This window comes from Cuculus canorus, chromosome Z (assembly GCF_017976375.1).
Source record: "Cuculus canorus isolate bCucCan1 chromosome Z, bCucCan1.pri, whole genome shotgun sequence".
NCBI classification, from domain to species: Eukaryota; Metazoa; Chordata; class Aves; order Cuculiformes; family Cuculidae; genus Cuculus; species Cuculus canorus.
The window spans coordinates 16,123,845-16,151,627 of record NC_071441.1 but is presented as its reverse complement, the minus strand read 5'-3'; the positions used below and the strand labels follow the sequence as shown (position 1 = coordinate 16,151,627).

Below are 27,783 nucleotides of genomic sequence, written 5' to 3'. Positions count from 1 at the left end.
TTATTCTGGTACTGTTTCAAGAAATGGTACCAGCTTCTACAGTTGAAACAGTTTGCTGGGATAAAATAGTTACCTGGCCTGTGTAGCCCAGCTAACAGTTAGATTCAAGCAGCTATGCATTTGTTGTTATAGGGAAGTATCGGAAGTATTTTGTGGCTGATTATTTTTTGACTGACTGGCTCTCTCCTTCTTACTCCTTACCACATCCCTTTTTTATTACAGGAGCTGTACTCTAAGCTGCATTCGCTTGGCAAGGTTGAATCTGAAAGTCTGTTAACCCTGACCACCCAACTTGTCAAGGAAAAGCTGCCAGCGTGTGAAGTGGAAGACATTGCAAAACATGAGCAGAAGCTAAAGGAGTGGGAGCAAGAACAAGCCACTCTCATTGAGAGAGAAAAAGAGATGAGAGAAAAGGCTAAGCAGGAAATGGAGGCTAGGAAGCTAGCTAAAGCATCTGCTTAGCACTGGAACTCAAAGACTACCATAGTGGTCTGTCAGGGAACTGAAGTGCTCACCTTTATTAATATTTCACTTCAATCCTGTTGCAAGTATAACTGTCTGTGACTGCTAGATGTAAATTAAATTTTTCCCATTTTGCCTGTTTCGTAAAGAAAAGCACATGGTTTAGAAATCATCGTCTTGTATGTGGTATATTTTCCTCCTGACATCATCCAGGCAGAGGGTGGTATGGAAACAACACAAAGAAACAAAGCCATAAGAAGTAGCTTGCCTGTGATGAAAGATGTAGAGTGTGGAAGAAACAAAAGAAGAGGGAAGAATTTCAAACACAAGTTGTTTCGGTAGGGGTTTCTCACAGGAAAGAATGCCTTGGCTATTCTGAACTTGAGACGCTAAGAGGATTAGCGTATATTGATTGCTTTTTTCCCCCCCCAACTCATTTGGAAAATTCAGGCTGCTACACATGGAGCTGGTAGCCTAACTTTAGGCTTCTTTTAAATTAAAGAGTTTCAGCCTATAGAGTTAGCACTTGAACAGGTTTTCAGATGTGCCTTCCCTGTAGGGAAGTTAGAAATTCTGACTTTACTAGGGCAGCTCTGCTCCACTTTTAAGGTCTGTAGAGAAATATGCACAATCAGCTCTGCAAATACTAAGGAGGCTTATACTGCAGTGCAGTTTTCTTTTATATTCTGAGTGCTGTTTCGTGAGGTTTTTGTCCTAAATCCCTTCTTTCTTCAGTTGTGTACACAGTCCCATGCCCATTCTTCAGACTGCTAAAATAATGTAGCTATTCACACAAGCACGGGGAAACAGCAAAGGAGGAAAGAATCACACTACATCGGTCGTGAGATGCATCAGCATCCATCCCTGCTTAGGTTTCCCTGTTACCACAGATTGTCATCAGCTGCAGCCAGTGACTTGGCAGCAAGTACCTTGAAAACAGGGAGACCCTAGCAACAGCCTGCTGTATTGCAGCATGTTATGGCAATGACATATGCACCTGTCTTGCCTTACAGCGATAAAACCAGCATAACAAACTCGCTGTAAATCCAGCGAACATGCTGCAAATCTGTGAAGTGGACTTGTTTTAAGTTTAGGAAAGTATCTTCTCTGCATCCACCAAATACCTCTCTTAACCCCACCAAATGCACTCGGAGCCTGATTGCGCTTTCACATTCAGGAACATGGCAATAACACCCTTTACCCCATCTTGTCAGTAAATCCCATTCTGGAGTAAGAGTGTGCTTTTTCCAGGTAAGTGGATGATTTTGTGGATTGGCCTAACTAAACAACAGTGGATTTTCCTGGGAACCTTTCTCTCAAGTCTCCTGAAAATTTTTCCTCTTTTTTTGTCTAAATGCTTTCTGATTACTAGGAGTAAAAAGTTAGGGAGCCTTGAGGGAGAGTAGGAGGCCAAGCACACTGTAAAGAACAATTTTCTGAAAAAATGGCCCAATGGTGGTCTTCACTCCTAGTTCAGCCACAGGAGACCAAAGTGTCCCTTCTGCACACGTATTTCTGTTTTTCAGTATCAGAACATGGGTTGTACCTCCAAAGATTCACAATTACTGCTGCATCCTGATTCCTTTCTCAGCTTCTTTCCACAGGCACGGCCTCTCCCTCCTGGGATATCTACACCACTGCAGTCTTAAAGATGCTTCTTGCTGACGCATGGCTTCTAGCCGCTGCAGCTGCTGATCCTGTTGCTTACAAGACACTGTTTGGCTAGGCCACAATGGGCACAGCCACATTTTTCCTTGTTTCTTGTTAGCATCTGTTTCTTGGCAGCACAAGGAGCCTGTTTCTGGCCCCTCCTCCACCCTACATCACCCTGCTTGGTAGATGCGTCAGGCTGCTAATGCTAATTGGGCTCCAGCAAGCTGCCAGCTGCTGTGTGCCCTGCTCTCTCACAGAGCATGCTTCCCCCCCTCCTCCCTGCTGCTAACCCTCTGTTCCATTTATTTAGACTTAACTATTAGAGCAATAGAAAAAAAAATCCTCTGAGCTCTGAGTAAACTGTTGATGAATATTGCAGGTTGCCTCCCTGTTTTACTCCAGACTCTGCAGGTTTGAACACTCTGAGCCCAGGCCAAAGCCTAAACTCAAACAGTGCAGATACAACCTTTCTCTGCCTTCATTCTAATCTCCTCCCACACCCTGCTGTGACCTTAGGAGGTGCGTGGGGGAGTCCCTGCAAAATGCTTCACAGGGAGCAAAGGAGATTCCTGGGGCCAGATGAAGGACATCAAATCCAAGGCCTGAAGTGGAGTGTCCAGACCTGTGGCTTAAGGAGCCAAGAGTTTGACAAGCCCTTTCTTTTATCTGTTCCCTCAGTATCAGGCTGAGTGAGAAGCCACTTCTGACACTTCCACTAGCTGCAAACCACAGCCCATCTTCTGACCCCCTCATGCCCCAGCCAAGTATTTATCCATGTTCTAGTAGCCTCCATCTTGCATCTCTCCATGCTGTGTCTCAGTGCTGACTCACTAAATAGAGCCCACCTTCTGCAAAAACAGTGTTTCCTCACCTAGCAAATCGTCACACTTCCCACAAGCCTACATACACCCTCTTCAGTTCTTCAGAAATCCTCATTGCCGCTTTTCCTTTGACCTCAAACCTTTGATCCCCTTCAAGTTCTTCCCAAATGTCATCTCATGTTTATTTCTTCCCCTTTTCAAGGGAGACCAACCCTGTCTCTTTGCCCTGCACCCCTATCTCAGCAGCACGCCCCTGCATCAGCAGACAGCAGCCCAGGGCACCCAGTGCTCAAGAAGCTTGAGTTTTGAGGCCCCTGGACAGAGCTGACTCTCAAGAGGTTTGAAACATGAATTAGCTGCTTGAGGGAGTAGAGGAAGGTACTCTCCTCTTTAGTGCTCTCTCCTCCCTGCTAGCCTTGAAGGTCAACAGATCATCTGAGACCAGTGCTGTTCAGGCATGTGCTTGGCTTCCCAAGGGGGACATGGACAGTAGCCGTGCACAACAAATGCAGCACCATGAAAAATCGACAGAATATTAACTAACTCAGCTTGACTTACCTGCTTTTCTCCTGGGAAGGTAAGGTAAGCTTGGCTGTTTGCCCCCTTGCATAAATTACCTTGCACACACAACCTGTTTTTCAGCTGCTTTCTGGAGTACTCTTAAAAAGAAATCTGAAAAACACTTGTAGCAACACCTAGGAGTGAAACTGGACCCCAGGTAGTCAAAAGCTGTTCTGTCTACTCTACCGCATTGCTGTGCGCACTGCTGTGATAGCCATCACCCACTGTGATGCAGCTGAATGCATTTAAACGGAGGCTGATAAACCACACAGCAGATTTTGTTCCACTGCTGCTTAAACCTTTTGTTTCATTGCTGCTAATGGAAGAATATGGATATGTATATATATGCATAATAAAAAAAACCCCAAACTTCTCTACGAACAAAAAAAAAGTTGCTGATTTCATCCAGTCCTTGTCAGTGTATTTCTAAATCACAGGGATGCATCCTTCTTCATGGAAGTCTTGATAATTTGCCTACTCTGAAGGGAGAGGAAAATCTCCCTGTTCTAGAAGCATTACATTTACATGCAGTCACTGGGCTGTGCATGCAAACAACGTGACTGGTAGCCTTAATCATATGTGCCTGCACTAGTGCATATGGTACAGCACTGCCAGCCTTGCAATGCTAGGCAGTGTTAACAGCCCTGCCATGTTTCCCTAGATGTGGGAGAGAGCCCTTCTTGCAACAATGCTAGCCAAAAGAAACAGAAACCAGTATAAATGCAAGGCCTGTTGGCTTGAAATTGGCTGCTGATAGGAAACAAACCAGCACTTTAAAGGTTAAAGCTCTTTGCTCTAGTTCAAAAAGCAACTTCCCAATTCAAAGTCATGTCAGTCACTAAATACGCTGCTTATTAGATAAGTCAATATTTAACTCTTCCTCCCACAAGTGTCATTGGCAGAACACTTCTAGTGAAGTGCTGAAGGTCATTATCCATTATTCACAAGAGGAAAATTTATATGTTTATTCCTATGTAGCTCAAATAAAAGTTGCCTGAAGGCTTGCACAGATGGGCCATATTTGTGGTAACCAACCCTGCCAAGATAAGGTTACTAGGTGTTCCTGGACCCGGTCAGATGCTGTGTTTCACTCATAGTGCTGGTATCGAGCCCACTACAGGGCTTGAAGGCACCTGCTCCTTCCCCCCATGACCTGTCCTAGCTGCCCGCCTGCTGTCCCCAGGACTCCTTGGTCACTCTAAAACTCTTAAGACCAGGATGACAACCTACCCCAGGTGCAGATGAAGGCTGGCTGATAAGAAGCAGCTTCTGACCTGAGCAGCGATCACTGTTCTGCTGAGACAGAAAGAAGACAGCCTGAGACAGAGCTTAGCAAGTGTCCTCTCTTATCCCACCTCTTCAGAAAGCTGAGAGTCATAGTTAAAAATGAGAATTTCACCCTTGACTTTAAGGGAGGCAAGATGTCCACTAATTGCTTCTGATTCTGCAAGTTGGTGCTGTTTTTGCTGGGGCTGTTTATGTAGAAACTACAACTGAATGCTGCAAAACAGATTTCTGGTGAGTGTTTGAGCATGTCTGTGGAAAGTAAACTTAAAATTACCTTCTCAGAAATTTAATGATAGCAAGCGTTGAGATGAGGACAAGGCCCTTCAACTGAAGAAGAGAAACTACTACTGATACAGGCAACAAACAACCTGAATTTGGGACAGTGACTCCTTCACATTAAAATTGTGGAAAATGAAGTAGAGGTGAAGAATTAATGACAAAACATTAATTCAAGAGTAAGCTAAGATACTAAATGTGATTGATGTTAAAAAACTGTACCATCTACTCTAGGTCAGTATCCCTGGAGAAATATGCATATCTTTCAGTAATCACAACATTGTTACAGAACTCAGCTAGCAATGCATGGTGCTAACTCTGTTGCTGATCTTAAATCTTTCTCATAAACTCAAGTCCACTCAACCCATTCTAAATTGTAGATGCTCTACGCACAGACATAGCATTACAGCTCCATTGACAAGCACATTAGATTATCAGGACAAAATTCAGCTTTTAGTATGTTTTATTTATTGCAAATCCTGTCAACTTCTCCCTTAAATGAATTGGAAAAGAAACTTTCAAGCTTGTTCTGGTCCTTGCACGTGGTAACTGCTGCTATAGTTACATCTTTGGAAACTGTAAACTCTTCCTGGAATACTGATTTACACTCTATGGGGATTATATTAAGTGGCTCTGTGGTTCAGTTTACCTTCAACTCTTTAAGCAAAGGAAGTGACACAACTGGCCTGAGATAACATGAGGTTTGTAAAAGCTCAATCCAAATTAATTTCTGGACCTAAACAGGTATACAGGGTGCAACCTTGGTGTATATAGATTATGTATATTTGGCTTTGTTTGTATTGATGTAAGTTCAATCTATTTCATTTATCTTCTCACTGTAATTCACAAGCATGGGCAACAGACTAAGCTGCAGTATGATGTGTAAATCATGGCATATACAATTGTTTTGGCAGTGAAGCTGGCAGCAGATGCACAATCACCCTCCACCCCTGCCTTGCCAGCTATTCACATGGGAGCTTGTTGATGCTGGAGTTGCTGAATTGCAGATAAGCAGCTACATCAAATGGTAAGGATCCGTGAGAACCAGTGAACAGAGCACATGCAGACTATGGTGCCTGCTAATTTAGTTCTTTAGTTTTCCCCAGTATTTCATTTCTGGTGGAAATGATGTTAAGCGTGGAGTCAAACCCCAGCAAATTCTCTTATAAGCTGAGGACATTCAGCATCACTCAGCCTCTGGTGCTTTTGGTCTGAATCTGAAGAGAGTAGACACAGCAAAATAGAGGACAATGCCCTGGGGTCTTCCTGCTAGAGTGGATTGGCCCTGTCTGTGGGAAATTAAAGCAGGTATCACAGCAGTAGGCAGTGGTTAAAAAACTGTTCACTGAGTGAAGGTTGCATGCAATGCATATGCAGCAGATGTACTGTGTTCCTCCTAGAGGCACCCTCTAGGAAGTCAAGGAACTTTGCTGCAGTGCTGGGAATGAGCTGGATCTATGAGATGTCACCATGGCTATTATTCAAGAGACCGCTGGACATCTCTTTTTAGCCCATCCTAGGATGAAAATCTAGTTTCTTCTCAACTACGGAACAGTCTCCAGATCTAGAATGCCACAAGACGGATCCCCCATTTTAGATGGATCAAAAAGCTCCGAGGACTATAATTTTCCCATGCTATCTGAAATACTTCATAAAGTGATTGGTTGAATTTATTAATTAACTAGTGGAAATCAAATTTCTTCTCCTCAGCAGCTGTTGAAGAAAGGAGCTTTCAGTTGCCATCTGGAAGCAGCAAGCCAAACGCTACAGACCAGGCTGGCCTGCTACTATCTGCAGGTCCCAGGGGTGTTCCCAACCTGTGCAAATCCAGAACTTTACTTTGCAACTGAATAATTCGGTCTGAAGCCTCACCTGGTGTGCTTTGCACAATCATTTTAATGTATTTTAAGTAGCATCAGGCTACTCTAGAACATCAGCCTAAAAAACCTTGATTGAGACATGCAGGATTGTACCTGGGATAGAAGTTGACTGTCCTCATCTGGTCTTCATTTCTCTCTACTTTGCCACACTCAGTCCAAATACAGTATTTCTTACTAATATCATTAGCAGTTATAAATGAAACGTTAGGTGTTGAAGATAGATAATGGCCTACAAGAAAGACTGCTGTCTGCGGGTGAAGGAAATCCTACAGGGTCACTGGTTGTCCTGGGAGTCAGTGTTCCTTGCTTCCTGCTGCCCCAGCTTTTACCTGCTTTCACATCAGCTCCCTGATTTAAAAAACCTAAGTGCTGACTGCTGCATCTCACCGTGTCAGGTAACACAGCAGCAGGCAAAAGTACCAAGGCAGAACGCCTGATCTTACAGCACCCCTTTAACAGCAGTAGAAGAAAAGTCTGATGTTTATAAAAGTAAAAAACTAAGCTGAGAGCTCAGCTTCCCCAAATGCTCCATCCCCTCACACCAGGATTACTGGGCAGTGGCAGTCGGGAAAGGCCCACGTCCATTAGAGACAAGCTGAGTACTCTTGTTGAACAGCAGCAAATTTGGAAAAGACCTTTTCCAAACTAGGCTCAGTTTGATCTAAGTTTATTGGGTATCATCTCTGACACAGCCCCTTGAATGTGTACTTAGTGAAAACGAACTCTTTTCTCATGCTGCTGAGGGATACAGAAATGAGAACAAAAGGAAGCTGTATCATGGTACCTCACGGTAATGTTTTAAAAGTTAAAGAGTTAAAAGTAATCTTGTGCATTTATTTTCAAACTTCTAAACAGAGATAGGTTCTTATCTCGCATTTAAATAGTCATTGGTCTTTTGAGAGAAAACCCATGTAGGAGGTAATAATGACTGAAAACAAGGGAAAACTTAAAAGATACATGCACAAAACCAAGAAACATGTCAACACCACTTTACCACTTTTGTATTTTATTGTGGAACTGAGTTTGTTTCCTTTACATCAAATATCCTCAATGGAAGAGGGGATATTGCACACAAATATCATAAAAGCACTACATATTACTTTCACTGGAAACTAATTTTCTACATTAGATATGACTGGATAGAATAGAAGTGATGCAGGATTATAAGACATAATACCATACACAGCTGCAGACTGACACAAACACCATTCAGAACAAGAGAGAGGAGGTGTGTGAGGTGCTTCTCAGCCAGCAACAAGACTGTTTCTTTCCATAGTTTGGAAGATAATGGCTGCATGCAAATGCGTGAAAGCACATTTCGAATTTCCCCTTTTACAGTTGTGATTACAGCCCAGTCTTGAAGAAGTAGCTTCTGCCATCTGAGCTCGTTGCTAATCTAGTTTGGAGAAGCTGCTTCTTAAATGGTTCTTTTTTTTTTTTTTCTATCTATATTTTTATGTCATTGTTTTATTTAGTTACTTTTTTTAAATTTTTTTTGTAAAGTCACAACAAACTGACTTTTTTTTTAAATTTTAAATAGCAAACCATTTTAAACCAGGTGAATAATATAATTGCATTCTAAGAAGTGCTTTCCCCTAGTTGCTTTTAGTGTTTTGTTCAATTATTAAGTGAAAAGATGAAAGCTTACAGTTTCTGTCAAGTGTAAACATTACACTTTTCCCTTTTCTGATAAATCCAGACCAACCAAATTACTATTTCTTTCAAAACATCATTACTGAGCAAGAACCTCTGGCGACAGATGAACAAAGAGAAGCATAGACAGAAATGTCCCAAAGGCACAGGAAGTGCTCTTTGGAGCTGAATTGCTTACGGTGGGAGGGATTGAAAATTCAAATAACAAATTGATTAAATCTTAGTAAATGAGTACTGGGACTCACCTAAAATGTATAAGCTATCATAGACAATTAAAAAAAATTCATATACACAGTTATCTCCATTCACCACAGTATGTAAAGTAAGTTAAAAAAAATTAAAAGTGATTTCTGTGAAAGATGGGGTGAAAATAGAAGTCAATGAAGTCAGACCCACCACAGGACTTTGAAAAGGCATGCAAGAGAGGCCCTGTCCAAGTTCAGGAGTAGGGTGGGATCCCCAACAATAATTCTTCATTGACTTATATGAAGTAGTATAGTAATAGCATAAAGATCATGGCTGGAGATGCTTTTATGGGTAATACCATCATTTAAATGGAGTGTCCTTCACACTCAGATATTGAATTTTATAATCAGAGTAATCAATAACAAACCATGCTCCTAGAAATCTATGCTGATCAACAGCACTCATCGTTAATGTACATGGTACATTTTGATGACTGTTAGACTAAACTAATTGTGTAGCACTAGGACTAGCACAGTTAGATTAGTTCCACAGGCAGGAAAGACATTAAGGGCAAGAGGAGCTAATGGAGGAGTTAGTCGTTGTGTTGCACCCAGGCGCTGTTGCCATTTGAAAAGGAATGGATGGAACAGGCATTAAAATACCTCAGAATAGCGAGATGAGGGGTTTAATATTCTTGTAGAAGAAAAGCAAATGTACACTTTAAGATCAGCTGTAACTGTCTAATTATTATTATTATTTTAAAAGTAAAACTAATGCTTGAGCCATCACGAACTTGCTTGGGGAGACTTAAGGCTTGATTCCAATTTCATTTACAGTAGGACCAAATGACTGTAACTTCCCTGACAGTAGAGAAATTGCTCCTGATTCACAGGAATAAGTGGTCTAAGTGATATTAGTCTCAGGACCACTGCTGTAGTTAAAACAGATTTTCTGCCAAAGCAGAGATAGAAACCTTTTCAGATATTGTGAGAAAATCAGAAAATCTGTTCCCACCCACTCAAAAAGTTTGAAATCTGATCTATATAAGAAAGTAGACAAAGCAGAAAGAATTGTAGAAGTAGTACAACTATTCTGCCAAACATTTGCCTGTAACTTTGTAGACTATGTATTACAAAAGCAATTTTAATTGAATGATTATGAGCCCAGCAAACATGCTTGTTTTCACAACACATTTCCATCTGCCTTTTGTGCCATAGTCATTCTGAGTTATTCTAAATGACTTAAAAGGTACAGCAATAAATAAAACAGCATTGCTAAAGATACCTAAAAAAAGAGGAGACAAAAAAAGTAAATCACGACCCCTTACAACTGATAAACAGTAATTCACAGCATTAAATGGGCCTCAGGAGCCCACATTTAAAGGACACTAAAGCAGTATTTAAAAAACCCTCATAAAAATTAGGTGTGCAAACATATACCTACTAAACAAAAACATCCCAACAATGTAAAATCGAAATAAATTATAAGTAAAGAAAATAAAATGAGGTCATAGTTCATTACATTGTGAAACCTAAATACCAGTCATAATGGTGAATCATAAAGACCAGCACGTATCTCCATTCTGTGGAGGCTATTACACCTTCTTTAAATTCAGATTTACAAACCTCTACAAAGTAAGAAGGTATTTTTTAATCGGGGTAGAAATTATGAGACTAAAAAAATCCTAACCATCTTAAATCACAGAACAGTGATGCTGTTCCTACACAAGCAGTCTAGGGAAGGAAAGAAAGGGGGAGAGGAAGGAGGAAAGGAAGAGTAAAGGAAGAGAGAAGAAAAAGGAAGATTAAAGGAAGAAGAAAGGAAGAGGAAGAGTAAAAGAATAGGAAATCAGAGGAGTAAACAGGATAAAGGGGAAGGGGAGGCTTATTTAACTTATTGCTTATTCTATCTTTTTTCAAGATCTTGTGAAGGTTGAGAATGTATTTACACCCTTGTAAATATCAGGTAATCAGCTTTTGAAATCTCATTTCCTGTCATCATCAGTAGATAAATTTTACTATCAGGGTGCCCTTCTATCCCTCTACCCAGCAAAATGTATTGGCAGTTGACTGTTTTCAATAAATTTTACCTCAATACCCACTCTCACTAGAACATTATTCATTTATCTTACAAAACTACTAAAAAACTGCCTTCACCTGAAAAATTTTTCTTTGCATTTTCCTGTAAATGAAAATGTTTGTTAAAAATTCATCTATTAAAAGTTCACGCAGCTCTAAAAAAAAGGTTTCTGTACATTTATTCCCATAGTCACTCTTAAATTAAACTAATAAAATAAGGTAAAACAAAGGAAGGCTGAATACTGTACAGGCTTGCAGGTAACCTTTCTCATCATTCTGAAGGTTTCACTAAGCTTTGTAACTCTGATACTGGACACCACTTCAATCTTGCTTCCACAGTACAAAAGAAGCTTTCAAAAAAATGCTCATCTTGCCTTGTTGAGCTGTCCAAGTGCATCAATGCATCAATGAAGCATTCGCGTAACTAACACACGTAATTCATAGCACCAAGCCATTTGACCAGTCTAGTACCACACATGTGCACACACACTTCTTTACTGGTGTACTATCCTACACAGATGTTTTATAAATTTGCTGTCTCAACATTAAAAATAAGTGCATCAAGTTTCTTTGTACATTCAAGTCACTTTCTAAGGCAAATTGTCTACTGTATGTACTCCCAACTGCTTTGGTATTTTGCTTCGGTTAATTGACAGTGGACATGGGTGTTCAAGCATGTGGACTGGTCAGTTTTGGCTGGAGTGAGTGGACTGGGAGCATGCCTTAGACCAACAATTCTGCATGTTAAAAGGAAGGTTTTAGATTTCTGGATGGGGTGCAGATTATGTGCATATTTGGCCTATGATTGTTATGGTATGTCAGTATGCAGAGTTCAAATTAAAGTGGAAAGCTGCTGATGAGCGTTTAGGTTGTACATCCCTTCCTAGTGATGTTCTGTTTCTTTTTATTTTCCAGCTACCTTAACTCTGTTAAAAAAGATCCCCTTTGTGATAGCTCAGATTGATACAAATTTAGAACTTTCTTTTCATGTGAGAGTGTAAGCAGACTACAGTAAGTGATACATCTATTGCCAGGAGACTAATGAAGATCTAATTGTTTATTACTTTCTCCTCCTACCCCTCTCTCTCTTTCTCTCTCTTTATGTTTCTTTAGAGGGCAAATGCCTCTAATAGGCAGAAGTCAGTTGGGGTTGCTAGTGCATGGTTTCCAAATGTTCAGCGGAGATGAAACTGGATCTGTATTTTCGCAGTAATTTGAACCTTACTATGGGAATACTGTTATTTCCCTTAGCAATCAGCAACGACTGAAAAATAAACTTGCATCACTGTGACACAGTATAGCATTTGGCAGGTATATAGTTCAGCAGTTGAAATAGATGAGTTGTATTTTTAGAAAAGGTGTTTTCAAACCGAAGAATTTCTGGAAACACAGTTTAATCTTGTGTTGCACGGTCTCGTTCTTACAGTTCTATCTTGCATGCAGGAAAAGATTCGTCTTGCATAACAACAGTGCTGCTGCTTGCCAAAACCATGATGTTGAGGTCTTGCTGTTTCTCATGGGTCTCTTGGTACCATTCCCTCATCACTTCTGAGTCATGGGTTGGGATTAAGGTTACCTGCAAGACAAAACAAGAGAAGTCCTGATGAATGGACAACAGAAAGAGCTGATAATACAAACCTTGGCAAGAAAGCTCAGCCAACAAGTATGTTTCCCTTCTGGCAAAAGTTGTTCTTTATGCAATAAATCCTTGAATAAATGGATGGATAAAAGGAAACTCAGATCAGATATGGTATAGTAACAAGATGAAACAGCCATATCACCCTGTAAAACAGCTTTTAACTGTTTTATTCACCAGAAACAGGACAGAAGGACCAGAAATGGGGGAGCAGCTGAGTGCAGTGCGGCTCTGTGCTATGCTCAGGTGTCCTTTCATCTTATCAGTGAAATTGAGTGCCCAGCCTGGGGACTCCATTCCCCAGCAGCTGCTGTCCAATCCAGAGGTGCTCTGGCTTCCCATAGTTGCTTCTTAGAGAAGGTTAAATTTCCAGGTGGAGATACTATGAAGAACCTACCTGCATGTTACTCTCCCACTGTGCCTTGCCTTCCAGCAGGGAGTCCAGAACAGCCCTGCTTGGCTCCTCAGCTGCAGAATCATTCCCGCTCACCACATAGTAGGATGACCGCACCCTCTTGAAAAACTCAACGTCAACATTCTTGCTATTGCTGTGGTTGGGAATGTACACCAGATCCAAATACACTGGAGGTCCTGGAGGCACTGCTGTAGATTTTGCCACCTTAGTATTCCCAGGTCCTTCAGAACAACAAAAGAACATACCACAGGCTAGTTAAAAACATGCATTTATTAATTACTGTTATAATTGCTGAGGTGAGATGTATACAATTATGGCATTACCCTCCTACACCTAATGACATGTTCCAGCTTTATTTTATCCCAACTACAATTGTAATGGGAGGGAAAATATGAATAACTATACAAAGCAATAAACACTCACTACTAAATAACCAAGTACTGACTGAACCTTTCCCAGTAATATAGTACTATTACCGAAAAATTACTGTGCAGGGCTGTGATTACTGAATTACCATTCAATACATAGTGGCATTATTTTCCACGTTAATAAGTACAGCTTTTCAAAAGTGCCAAGTATGCATGATTTGGAGTACAACACATGGTGAGACACAGTACCTGTGATATACTCAGACTGCCTTACAAGTGCATCAGGAAGACACTACACATGAGCAGAAAGAAGAGCAAAGACGAAATTGGGAGAACAGAAACTTGTAAATCAATTACTTCAGGGAACTGAGAACAAGGGTTTACTTGTCTGCTGGATCCTTATTTGCTTGCATAATTAGCCACTTAAAAAGAAGGGGGAACCATGTTTTTTCTGCTGTAAGTTAGATAGAGCTTGTTCTAAGAAGAGCTTCCATCAAAAGGATGTTAAAAATTTAAGCACTCACATTAAAAATACTACTATAAAAAAGTGGCTTTTGCTACATGCTGGATCATGGTGTGAACTGAAAATCAGGATTCAATCAGTAATTTCATCAAGATTCATCAACACTTACATTCTATTAACCTTCTCATGTTGTTACAGAGGAGCAATTATCTGAGCAACACACTCTACCTAAGGTCACATATTGTAAGGCCAGCAAGGTCCCTTATAGTTCCCTAAAAGTCCTGCATTTCATCATAAGGCAATAAGCCGAATAAGAATCATGATACAGTAACATTTCCTGAATTAGAGAGTTTTTACTATTGGTTACATTAAAAAATAATTGCTCATCTTTTATCACAAACCACCTGTGATATATCTTTCTGAATTGCGGATACCAACACTGGATAAAATATCAGACGTTACATTTTACACTTAAACGCCATTATCAAATACAGCCTTGTCTTCTCTTCTAGTTGATAGAAGTATGTTTTAAGGAAGAAGAATCTAATGTAGAGCTGAAATGCTGAAGAAATGTATAGCACAAGGAGCTATACTGCTGCTTTGAAACACAGCTACTAACAGAGACGTGCAAACAATGGTGTAAGAGGAAGCTACAGACAGTTGAATGCTGGGGTTTTTGTACTGAATCCTAGACCTCCTTCTTGTAAAAAAAAGCTCTCAATAGAACATCAGTCCTGACAACAGCAAAATCAAAGTATCCTCCAAACACTCTCTAACAAGATCTCCCTGGAAGAACAGATTAGCACAATGTAATGTAATGTAATTTATATTTTATTACTTCTTAGAATATACAACAGTCATCCAAAATTACATTAACTTTCTGTACGTTTAGTCATCACTAACTGCATAGGACTTCAACTGGACTGTGTGATGTATACTCTTAGTTCACTGAAAGTGCTCTTACTACTGTCACATTTTTTTAAAACGCTCCTTTTAAAATCAATACAGCAAAGTAATAAGAACGTTGAACTGCCAATAATACCTTTGCCTCCTATAGTATAGAATTGTATTAATTTCTGTTAAGATACTTACGCCTACTTTTTTCTTAAAATGAATAAAGTGCTACAATTTGCTACGATCTCACTTCACCTAAAAAAGTAGTACTTTTAATTCTACCAGCTGGTTAAGATAATTTACATAGCTAGTATTAAGTTCTTTATATTTTATGTAGTCTCTGAGCAAAATTACACAAGTATCTCTGACTACAAAAGTTAATTTAGTGAATTTCATACATTCAAATGCATCCTTTACATGCTATTTATATTTCTTTATATTTCTTTGGGGATTTGCTACAAATGACATCCTCACCTGATAGAAAGGTAAACTAACTTTACTACAACAACAATGAAAAACTTAACAATAGAGAACTGTTTTCTGTCTTTACCTGCGGTTGCAGTCTTTGCTGACTTGGATGTTGTATTTGCTGCATTCTTGGTATCCTTATCTTTCTCTTCCACTCGAGGCTTCACTTCTGGATTAGTGACATTTTTGGTTGCTTTCTCCACAGATTCTTTCTTTTTGGGGGAAGCTGTTTTGGAAATTTTGTCTAAAGATTCTTTTATAGCTGGCTTTGGTGAAGCCACTGGTTTTGATTTTCCATCGCTTTTTTTAACAGGAGAAGATGACTTGGTCTTGGTACCTTGCTTTTTTGTCTTTGTCTTTTCTTTGAGGTCCTTCTTCAAAGGTTTACCCATATTCGGATCAATAGGCAGAGCCTCTGGATCAACCATGGAAACATCAGGGTGCCTAGGGGAAGGGCTGCGATCCTGCATTGGAACAGGTGGTGGGTCAACGTGTTTGTACGTAATTGTCTTGTCTGTCGGAATGGTTTCTGACTCATCTTCTGAGTCAATGTTAGCATCTGCAGTGATGGAAGGGCATTCCTCAGTCTCAGGAGGAACATCCGAATCCGTCTGAGATGGGGCAGACTCGCTCACAGATGTGGGAGGGGTTTCATCACACTGCCTCCCTTGCTGCTTTCCCCCAGAAGGTGGCTGGGCTCCCCCGGATTGAGTGAATGGCTTCTCTTGATCTTGAGACTGTTCCTCACTTGCAAACCACTCAAGGGGGTTTGGGTTGATAAAAGAGGGTGAAAGTTCAGTTTTTGGATGTTTATATTCGCAAGAGGACACAAGGCATAAGTCAACATCTTGACGGGATTCTGCTAATGTTTTTTCTGGAGTGAAATGTGCACTTGCTTCACAGGAATAGCTAGTAGCTTCAGGTGACCTGATGGCTCTCCCAGTTGCCTCAAATGAGTAATCTGTGGCTTCAGGTGAACTGGAGGCTTTTTCAGTTGTCTCATAAGAGTAAGCCATGGCCTCTGGTGACCTGGTACTTCTCCCAGTTGTCTCATAAGAGTAGCTAATGGCTTCTGGTGATTTAGTGGTTTTCCCTGTTGTTTCATAGGAGTAATCCATGGTATCAGGTGATCTGATAGTTTTCTCAGTTCTGTCATAGGAATAATCTGTGGCCTTGAGTGATTTGGTGCTTTTCCCAACTATCTCATAGGAATAATCTGTGGTCTCAGGTGACCTAGTGGTTTTTCCTGTTATCTCATAGGAATAATCTGTGTCCCTAGGTGACCTAGTGGTTTTCCCTGTTATCTCATAAGAATAATCTGTGTCTCCGGGTGACCTAGTGGTTTTCCCTGCTGTCTCATATGAATAATCTGTGGCCCCAGGTGACCTGGTGGTTTTTCCAGTCATCTCATAAGAATAATCTACGGCCTCAGAAGACCTTATAGTTTTTGCAATTTTCTCATAGGAATAATCTGTGGCCTCAGGTGACCTAGTAGTTTTCTCAATTGTCTCACAGGAATAATCCATAACCTGAGGTGGTCTAGTAGATTTTCCAACTGCCTCACAGGAGTAGCTAACATCCTCTGGTGACCTAGTGGTTTTCTCTGCAGCCTCGTAAGAATAACTAAGTTCTTCTGGTGACCTGCTGCTCTTCTCTGAGTCTTCTTTTTCTGGGCTGAGCAAGGGTTCTGGACTGTGCTTCATTAGGGGTTCCTGGTATCCAAATGCTTTGACAGAGGACATTTGCAGTGACAGTGAAGGTGTGTGACTAGATGACACTGCTTCTGTGACTGCAGGAGGTGAATCTGGAAAACTAGGAGAGTACAGAGGAGAAGATTCCCTTGGAGTTAATGGAGATAGATCAGACTTTGGTGACAGCTTTTCTCCTAGACTCTGCACCTTTTCTGAGGTAAAAGAAGAATGCAGTGACATTTCTCTGGGTGGAACAGCACCTGAAAAAGCTTCCTCTGGCAGTGGTGAAGTTACCTGGGAAGGTGTATGAGCTGATGAAGTTGAGGATGAAGCTTCAATTTGAGAAACTGAAATAATTTCTGAAATATCTTTCTCCTGAGAGTAAGATGACTGCTCCACAGGGGAAATCTTCTGTGCAAAAGTAGGCTCCTGTATATCTGAAGGGCTATAATCTACTTCTGTTGGTCCGTTTTCAGATATGTGGTGTATACTAGTGCCTAAAGTAGGATATTCTGGAGATTGCCTACTAAAGTCCATTGCTAAAGACTGCTCAGGGGACTCCTGACCAAATTCCACTGACATAGTTGACTGCTCAGGAGATCTGTGATCATGCACTGGTGTTCTCGATTTTGCAGTTTTAGGTGAGAAATCTGGTGGAGAAATTGACATGGGCCTTGGGCACTCTTCCTTAGATGGAGACATTTCTGTCTCCTGAAAAGTTGTTGGTGTTTGTACAACTGACACTGAAAGGGAATCATCAACTTCAGTAGAGTGGGGAGATCCAACCTCAGCATGCAAAGAAGGTGATACATCATCAGTAGTTGGTTCCGGAAATGAACTAGTAGCAACAGATGCTGTAGAGACAGAAGCTACTCCTTCTATGTGGGAATAAGTGTCTTCTGCTACAACCTCATCAACAGGAGTTGCAGACTTGTCAGAAACAGTGCCTTCAGAAATTGACATTTTGGTATCTTCTTTTAAAGATCCGATCTGACTGGTATCTATTTGAGTAGGTGAGAGGTCACCTCCTAACTTCCGCTCATCCAAGACCAGTGAAGACTGGGAGCTGCTGGGTTCTGTATCCTCCATTTTCCTTTCTAGGCTGAAGCTTTCCTTAATTACCATAAACTCAATGCTTTTTTCATCTTGTTTCTCTTGTAAAAGCCCCACGGAGCTGGCTTCAGAAGCTGGGCTCATCTGAACAGGTGATTTTTCTTTTTCATTTTTTTTCTCAAAAGGACTTCTGTAATCTCTGGTAGGAGACTTTAAATCAGCACTCAAAAATGTATCATAAGTGGTCTCTGAACCTATCAGTGGTGGACTCCGTAGAGGCGAGAGAACCTTTTCAATAGGAGATTCTGAATCTGGCACAGGCTCATCCATAGGGCTTACTCTGGATTTTGCAGACTCGTCTATGACTTCACTGAATTCAAAGCTAACAGGAGCTTCTGTTGACTTTTCACTGGTTTCAGAGGGAAGCTGACTGGACTTTTCATCAGTGGGAGACTGATAATAAGGTGTGTGTCCAGCACTACCAGCAGCAGACTGTGAAGGAGATGCTACTTCTAACGTTTTATCTTCAGGGCTTGCACAGCGCTCTTCAGCAACTTCTTGGTGTACATCAGGCAATGTAGCAAGAGGGACAGGCTCAGATGAGACCTTGATCTCATTTGGAGTAAGCGAAAAGTTCACACTACGTTCACTCAGTGGCGTTTTGGCAACAGGTGATGGAGGGGACAAACTTTCAGCTGGACTCTTGGTTGGACTACGTTTTCCACCAACATCCTCTTGATAGGGTTCTTTGATTTCTAATTTAGCAGTGACTTGGATTTCACTTTCTTTTTGCCGGTACACATCTTGGAATGCAGACTTGCAGAATTTGTCTTCCTCTAATGAAGAAGGTGGTGAGATGGTGGAAGCTGAGGCATTATAGTCTTTACCTTCTGTGGCCTCTGTTTTGGATCCTTCAGATAATCCATTAAAAGCATCTGGAAGTGGAGAAAGTTTAGGTCTGCCAAACTCTTGAGAGTAGAGAGATGTCTCATACTTGGTAATATTCACATACTCCTGAGAGGGTGACTCACTTTCCTCGTTGTTAGTTTCATCACTCATGACATCCCGGGGTGTTGACATCTCATCCATTGGAGTTGGTTCACTGGATATTTCAATGGTAGACTGTGTGTAACCTGAAGTAGCAGTGAACTCCTCAGGTTGATCTTCTCTATTTTCTTCATCAGAAACAGTGGCTTCACTTTCTGAACCACCAGGTAATGTCTCATCATGGATAGAAGCAGCTGGTTCAAATGCTGGAGACTGAGGCACTGAGCGTTTCGTTGGTGTAATAATGAGTAGACCATATTTATCCTCAACTTCACCAGCCTCTGTGGCTTTATCTACCACAGCCATCACATAATCTTCTTCAGTTTCTATTTTTTCAGTCTCCTCTTCATCTCTGACGTCTTCTGCTTTGTCTTCCTCCTCTTCTTCAGTCTCTTCAGTTTCTGCCTTTTCTATTGCATCTTCTCTGTCCTCCTCAGCCCGTTCATCTGATGCCTCATAATCTGCTTTTTCAATATACCTCTCATCTTTAATATTAGCATCTTCTTCAGCTATTATTTCTTCTGAGCTCTCTTCAAGTTTTCTTGTTTCTTCTATATATGCTTTTCTGGTGTCTAGTGGTGTCTTTTCTTCTTCATCTTCACCTCGTTCTTCAGCTTCTTCTGTCTCTGCCTTTTCCTCATAATCTCCTGGTTCAGATGATTCTTCCAAGCCAGTTCCCTCATCTTCAAACTTTTCATTGTCATCAACTCTGTGCTTTTCCACAGGTTCCAGTTCTTCAGGTGTCTGTTCACACTCCCCTTCAGCCTCTGTGGTAGTTATGCCTTCATCAGAGGACTCAGCAGGTCCTTCGTTATCTAATTTTTCTTTTTGTACTGTGCCAGTGAGTTTCAGTTCATCCTCTATAAGTGCAACTTTTCTTTCTTTTATTACTTCTATTTCTTCAGCTTTTAATTCCTCAAAATCCTTTGTTAAATCCTCTGGTGAAGACATAAGGGATCTCTCTGCTTCAAGTTCCTTTCCACTTGCTGTAACTTCTGCAGCTGCTACAGCTGTGGCAGCAACTCCAACTGCTGCAAGGGCAGCTTGTGCTCCACTGACTTTGATGTCCTTTTTCACAGTCTTAATTTTTCCTTTTGCCTTTGGCTTTCCAGCAGGTGCTGCTTCTTTTTTAGCAGGTTCCTCCTTCTTTTGTGGCTTAGGCTTTGCTGCTGGCTTTTTGGATTCAGCCAAAGGAGCAGCTGTCTTCTTGGTTTCTTTTGGAACCTTTTTAATATCCTTTTTGGCTTCTTTCTCTTCCTTCTTAGTTTCCTTCTTCTCTTCCTTTTTAGTTTCTTTTTTAGCTTCCTTTGGTGGAGCTTCTTTCTTTACTTCCTTCTTAATTTCCTTCTTCTCTTCCTTTTTCACCTCTTTTTTAACTTCTTTCTTGATCTCTTCTTTTTTGGGTTTTTCCTCTTTTTTGATGGGTGTTTTCTCCTCTTTTTTAGAAATATCTTTCTTTGTTTTTTCTTTTTCCTCTTTCTTTTCTTCAGGTTTTGCTTTGGCTTCCTTTTTCACTGGCTTCTCTTTTGACACTTTTGGTTTTACATCTGTACCCTGTTTTTCAGGAGTTTCAGATTTCACTAATTGTTCTTCTTTACTTGTTATGTCTTTTTCCATCGCTGTAGGTTTTGTCTCCACTTTTGCTGGTTTCTCTTTTTTAGCTGGAACTTTTTCTTTGCTTTCCAACTTCTGAGCCTTTTCTGGTGCTGGACTAGGCTTTGCAGGCTCTGGTGTTTCTTCTTTAGATTCTTTTCTGGCAGGCTTGCTTGGTGGTGTCTTCGCAGCAGGCCTGAGATTCTCCTTGCTGTCAGTTCGTTGTTTAAACTTTGCTTGTTTCACAGCTGGACTGGCAATGTTCCCAGTTAGGTCTTTTTGTGTAACCATTGGTTGCTTAAGGAAGTCTAAATGTTTGAGTTTTTCTAGTCCTTCTAGAATATTATATTGGGTGCTATTTCCAGGAAACAGAACTCGGATTATTTTTTCTGCAGGGTTAGCTGGATGCCACACAATCAGTGATGAGACAGAAGTGAAGTAAGATATGGGAATGTCTAGTTCTTGGCCATTTGGTAGCAGCAATTCAGCTTTATCTTTGTTAGTACCACTCCACTGCTGCATAAAATATTGCATCTCTTTGCTATTTTTGACAGGATTAAGCACATACATCTCGAGCTTCCCAACGCCCATTTTCTGAAATAAAATGATAGGGTCAATGGTATTTCCCGCATTTCTGTAAAGAGGTTCGGGTTTCATAGACAATTTATTTAAATACTGGAGAGTAAAACAAGCTTCTTCTACGCTCCTTTTTACTCTAAAGCTAGGATCCAGGTTCTTCAGGTTCTCAGGTACATTAAGGAATACAACTCCTAAATCAGGTGAGATCAGATTTTTCATCCAGTCACTGTTGGCAGTAGAACCTTGGGACTGTTCCTCTTCTAGTTCAGCTATCTTTCGCTGAAGCATGCTATTGATTCCTGGCAGGTTGTCATCCCCAATGTGAGTGAGCAGAATGGAATCTACCCTGTCCAAATGTCGGATAAGTTTCCAAAAGCAAGATTTTCTTTCAGATCCTCCATTGATAAGCATGTTGAATCCATTCACTGCGAACAATGCAGAATCCCCTCTTCCCCCTGGGAAAATATAACAGCAGGGTTTGGAGAGCTTCAAGAAGCCTCCTGAGGTTGGTGGTTCCAAAATGTCAAAGGGTGATGGCACTTCTACCGATTCTGACAGATATTCTGTGAATTCAGAGAGTCCTTCCATTTCAGGCAATATGGAAGCTGAGTTGAGTTTAATGTTAATGAAGTCTTGAAGGTTGTGTCTGTCAAGGTTGGAATTTTTCCAGTCCCCTTCCTCAGGGCAGAAAAGAGTTAGGCTGGCTTTGTTGGCAGGGTGTGTGGTGCTCAATAATTCACCAATCTAGTATTGTAAAACAAAAACACAAGAAGATGCATGAAAATTCATTTCTTAATGACAATTAATGTCAGAACAGAATATTTTCTCATCAGACAGATAAAACCTTTTCCATTAGCTTCTGCATTGGTAAGTATCCAGCCCAGAAGCTAAAGGAATCTGTTACCACAATTAGTTTACTACTGTATTTTTTAAAATACAAAGGACCTTATCCCTGGTTCCTTTTGCTCAAAGGATGATAGTACCACGAGGCTCTCCCTTCCCTCCTTGACCCTTTATAGGAGGATGGTAGAAGCTTTTCTATTAATAGGGCATGAGGTCTATGAGACTAATGCTTCCAGAGCTGTCACTATATCTACCATTGTCTTATGAGTTTCCCTGCTGCCCCAGTCCATCCAGAAGAGGCAGTCAAGTACCTAAAGGAAAAAGCCCATCCTCTTAACAAGCAGAGAGTAATTGCAGCCCAGAGGAAGCCAGGATCCTCCCAGAGGCAGCTGCCTTCACCTCTTCTCTCACGGAATACACTGCACTACACTGTTGTTACAGCAGGCTGGCTACTGAAAAGCCAGCACCGCTCCTAGAGTAGCATGACTGACTGCAGAAGAGTTTACCAGGACGCTAAGAAATGAGTTATTGCTTCAGAAATGCAAACAGCTAAAAGTTGTGTATTTCTGAGACTGTGAGGTACAGGGCTAAAGAAAGAGGAAGAAAAAAAGTGTTGACATTAAAAATGCTCTTGTCATTAGATTGATTTTAAAATCGTGGACCACAAAAGTTGAAATCTAGAATAACTCCATTAATTTTGACAGTATTTGATAACATGTTAGTATCAAAACCATCTGCTGAAATAAAGGCACAGAAAACAAGAAATTCTATGCCATAGTAGGAAGAGCTGCTGTTCTGTTCCAGTCCAAACTAAGAAATAATATTTAATGGTCCCAGACTAGTAGGCAAACAAACATGAAAATACATGGACTATTTTATATTTTCTCCCAGTTTCACAGATACTTTTGTTTGACTATTTGTTTTTTCTTGCTGACAATTGGTTAAATATAGCCCATATCTGTTCTATTTGCTCTTAACAAAGAAACAACCAAATTACGTAAACTTCTTTAAAAAGTAATTCAGCCAACAAAATGTCAGTTCAAAATATGCTAGCACAGCATCATGCAAAATACCACAGGCTTCTTTGCAGGGTCTCAATTATCAGTTCAAGCCGTAAGAACAGTTTTCATAAAGATGATATAGATTATGCTACAGCTGAATAATTTGAATGTCTTGGACCACAAGCTGAATAAGCAGAAGAAATGAATATATAAAAAAATAATGGTTTGATTGCAGTAGATTTCTTTGGGTCTCCGTGTACTTATGTTTCACTTCCTTCCTTTGTGCTACATGAAATCTTTACAGCATTTACCAAAAATAAAACCCAACAAAGATGAAGTGGCTGTTATCCAAACAAAAATAATCCAACCAATACCTAAATAAGGCAGGAAATAAATATTTTCTTTCTTCCTTCGTCAGCCTACTTATTACCCGAAACATTTGACAGGATTATAAATAAATATCAAACATATATCAGACAGCCTTGTCTGAAAATGAGCAAAGGAAAACAACCAAAGCAAAATGGAATAAAAGGAGAAAAGGCTGGAAAGCATGAAAGATAGGGAGAATAGGAGAACCATTCCTCTTGTTTATTGCAGAAATAAGAAAAGAGTGGTAGCACAGACCACAGCTATGAAATGGATTTAGGATCACAAGTGTACTCCTTATGCTGTGTCTCTGGTCAGAGTTGAACACATGTTTTTAGGGAGAGATAAAAGCCGTGAAAGATCAATAAATCCAAGTCTGTTGCACACATATGGAGATAAATAGACTACAGACTGTTTCTCATGTAGGGCCAACTTTCTGACTAGAAAAAAAATCATACGGTAATACACTGGGCTAACGACTATACCGGGCCAAGGTTTGGGGTTAGTCCTCTCAAGTTTATATTATACCATGTTTGGGGTTCTAGTTCATATTCCTAAATTCTGACTTTCTTTGCTCCTAAAAATTGGCACACATTATGCAGACAGTGTTAAGCCACGGGTAGTGTAGGCCAATGAAAAGTTGGGAGAAAAATTATTCCAGCCATAGATCATGGCTGGAATCATGGCCCCAGAAAAGGACTCAATAAATTTTCATTTCAAATGATGACAACAAGGATATCAACAGTTCCAATGCTTATGCAGTTCCACTGCTTATGCCATTTGATAACAACAGACATGTAACTACTCCTTTTCTTCTCTGTATTCAAAGTCACTGGGAGCAAAAGAAATGTATCTGTGAACCTCATCATCTTTACAAGCATGGAGAGACATCTGTTGAAGAATCCTCAAGTTTTAAAGGTGTCAAAGCTGCTGAAGGCAATCAGCAAATTGGCTGCTCAGAGAAAGCACAGCATTTTTTTCCTACCCTGGACCACAAACGTTAAAAGAAAGGTTTTCCTCTGCTAGCTGCTGTTGCAGAGGCAGTAAAAGGGGACATTGTCAATCTTCTGGCATAGGAGAATTTGAAAACACCACTTTTAGGCATTGCCTGCAGGGAGTTCTTCAGGCTAAAGATGGATTTCTGAATCAGAGTTTGCATGAGTATTTTCCACAGGGAAATTTATTATTTATTATAAGTGCTTACTTATTTGTAAGCACTTGCCATGACCACAGTAAAGGTTTGGACCAGGGAAGTAAAAATGGCCAGAGGTCAGAAACACCAACTCTACACAGTACTCAGCAAACCTGAGATGCTTATGGAATGATAGAATCTTTTAGGTATCAAAAGAACCTTGAGACCACCACATCCAACCGTAAACCTAATACTGTTAAATGCAGCAGGGTCAGGACAGCACAGGAATTCTTTCTTCTAATCATCACCTAGAAAACCACTAACCATTTTTTATTTCTAGCCCCTTTTTTTTAATAATTTGTTCTAATTTGTAGACTACCTAAAAATTTCCTGGTAATTGGACCTTTTAAACAAAAGTCATATAGACTTCAGTATGGCAAATGCAGATTTCTTTGCTTTTGTGAAAACTTGTAGGAGCAGCAAGTGCACAAAGCTTCAGCTATAACAAGCTGGAAGGCAACACTGAAGACCATGCCAGCTGGATGGTAAGCCTGCTACCAGCCACAGAGACAAGCAAGTGAGCTTTACTCATAGCCCACTGAAGTATGCCCTACATGTCCATCACTGCGACTATCCCTTGGTGACTGTAACTCACGGCTAACCCCCAAGCCTCTGCTTTCCATTCAACAATATTACTTCCCAACAATAACAGTATGACTTGCCCCTAGTTTTGCATGTACTCAAAAAGTAATTATGTGTTGCTAAATAGTCAGAGACAGAAGGAGCTCAGGTTTGCAATTTCATAGAAAAGTAACTCTGCAAACTGCCATTGCTGCTTCCTGAAACAAATGTGATGCTTAAAACTCCATGTTTCAGAAAGCAGGAATCTACTCTTTCTACAACCCTACAACTATTTGCTGGACAAAGAGGTTCTAAGAACAGGATCAAATGGATATAGGTCATCCTGGAGCTCATGCAAACTGCTTTTTTCAGTGCTGAACTTTCAAATCTCTCTCCACTGAAATGTTCTTAATTAATTTTAGGAACTAAATTCGTAGGGATGCAGCTATATAGTTTATTCAAATATATACTTTACACAGCAGGCAAATTAAGTGTGACAGCTTGTTTACTGTGAGTTCCTACCCTATGGGAGCTTTCAGACACAATACATTAGGCAAGACAGCAAAATAACAAGTCATGAAACAAACTGCATTAAATACCAGTATACTTCATACTCATCTTTCTGATAAAAGAAAGAAAAAAAAATTATCAGAGAAAGCATGAGATTTACAGATTTCACTGGACAAATCTTAAACACTACTATGAAGAGGCTAAGAAGACAGGTGATGCAAATATCTACAGTTATTCCAACAGACACCCTCTGTCTTATTTAATGTCAACTATCACTTAGCTGCCACCAGGCAAGAACCTGGTGTCAGGATCAATTTGACTGCTTTGTATATACACTTTAAATAAACAACCTGTATATTTCAAATACTGCACCATCTCCTTCCATTGTTCTTGATTTTCTGTTCTTGGAAGTTACAATTTCATTCCCCAAATTAAAATTTAATTATTTTGTTAAGTAATTTACATAAACTGTAAAGAAAATTAACTTTTTTTAAGAAAGCCTATGGTGAAGAGTAAAGAGCACCAGTACCAGGCTGCTGATGCTAACCCAAACAACACAAAGAACAATTTTTTGTCTTTTAGAAACCTCTACCTTCACGGGACAATACATTGAAGACACTTTTCTGGACGCACCTCTTGATCTGTGAAGATCTCAATGAAGTTCTGGAAGGAGAAGGACCCTGACTGAAGAATGAGTTCTCCTGTGTTTTCAAAGCACTGTCCAGTCAGTACAAGGAGCTTGTGTCTTGCAGCATCTGTTATCATTAAGCGCACCTAGAGTGAAAGAAAGAAATACATCATTAAAGGGAATTACCATGTATTTATCTCTTCTAGTTTAAAACATATTTTGCATCAGTGTCCAGGACTGTCACAACATTATAAAGTGATAGTGCTGTTTACAAAAGACAATCAGAAATGTACAAAAGGAAAAAACAGAGAGACAATAAGCAATTAGAGAGAAGGTCTGATGAATAAACCTAACTAATGGAAAAAAAGAACAATGAGCAAAATGAATAAAATTTGAATGAGAAAATAACGTTTTCGATGAAGAAACACATTCCTTGTAAAACTCTTGGTGAAGTTTAGCAGGGCTGTATTAAGACTGCCTTGGTGAACTGCGTCCCACGTGCTAGTGATGGACATGTGTCAGACTCAGTTTTTCAGATGCTGTTCTTCTTTTCCCAGATTACAGCATTAATTGACATTCAGTTGTGAAAATGTCACTGAAAAGCAACACCCACAAATCACACATAGAAGTGTGATATTCAGACTGTCATACTGTTGTAACCTGAATTATCTAGAAAGTTAAGGGACAATTCTGCTTCATCATAATCATAAACCTAAACTGCAAGCACTCAGTTACAGTTACACGCACCTTTTAAATCTCAAGACGTCACTTACTATGGACTTTATAAGTTTTTAAGGTGTGCTGAGCCCAAGACCTTTTTCACTGTGCAGTATTAAATTAAGTAGATGCCTGATGGCACAAATCATATAATCATTCAGTTTGGAAAAAAACCTTAAGATCATCAGCTCCAACCTTTAACCTAATACTATCAAGTTCAACACTAAATCAAGTCCACAAGCACCATGTCCACACATCTTTTAAATCCCTTCAGGACTGGTGACTCAAACACTTCCCTGGGCAGCTTGTGCCAGTGCTTGACAACTCCTTCAGCAAAGAAATTTTCCCTAATGTCCAATCTAAACCTCCCCTGGCAGGACTTGAAGCCATTTCCTCTTGTTTTAATGCTTGCTATCTGGGAGAAGAGACTGACACACACCGCGCTATAACCTCCTTTCAGGCAGCTGTAGAGAACAATAAGGTCTTCTCTCAGCCTCTGCTTCTCCAGACTAAACAACCCCAGTTCCTTCAGCCGCTCCTCATAACACTTGTTCTCCAGCCCCTCCACCAGCACTGCCCTTCTCTGGATGCACTCCAGGAGCTCAATGTCTTGTAGTGAGGGGCCTAAAACAGAACACAGGATTCAAGGTACTGCCTCAAAAAAGCTAAGTACAGCAGCACCAGGACTTCCCTTCTCCTGATAGCCACACTATTCCTGAAACAAGCCAGGATCTAGTGGCCTCCTTGGCCAGCTGGGCACACTGCTGAGTCATACTCAGTTGGCTGTCGACCAGTAACCCCAGGATCTTTTCCGCTACGCAATTTTCCAGCCACTCTTCCCCAACCCTGTAGCATTGCATGCCGTCATTGTGACCCAAGTGCAGGACCTGGCACTCAGCCT

At 40.5% G+C, this 27,783-nt stretch overlaps 2 protein-coding genes across 2 annotated transcripts in view; one reads left to right on the top strand and one right to left on the bottom strand.

The window, feature by feature from the left end:
* MRPS27 (mitochondrial ribosomal protein S27) overlaps positions 1-11,022 on the top strand; it is a 52,572-nt gene extending 41,550 nt beyond the window's left edge. The window contains exon 11 of the mRNA XM_054054118.1: positions 223-11,022. Within this exon, the coding sequence (XP_053910093.1) occupies positions 223-462 (240 nt within the window). The 3' untranslated portion in view covers positions 463-11,022. The remainder of the gene's footprint in view (positions 1-222) is intronic.
* The window catches only part of MAP1B (microtubule associated protein 1B), a 74,244-nt gene continuing 54,390 nt past the window's right edge, over positions 7,930-27,783 (bottom strand). The window contains exons 4-7 of the mRNA XM_054054117.1: positions 26,171-26,311; positions 15,184-21,808; positions 12,891-13,129; positions 7,930-12,433 (exon numbers count right to left, since the gene is read on the bottom strand). Coding sequence (XP_053910092.1) covers positions 12,278-12,433; positions 12,891-13,129; positions 15,184-21,808; positions 26,171-26,311 — 7,161 coding nt within the window. The 3' untranslated portion in view covers positions 7,930-12,277. The remainder of the gene's footprint in view (positions 12,434-12,890; positions 13,130-15,183; positions 21,809-26,170; positions 26,312-27,783) is intronic.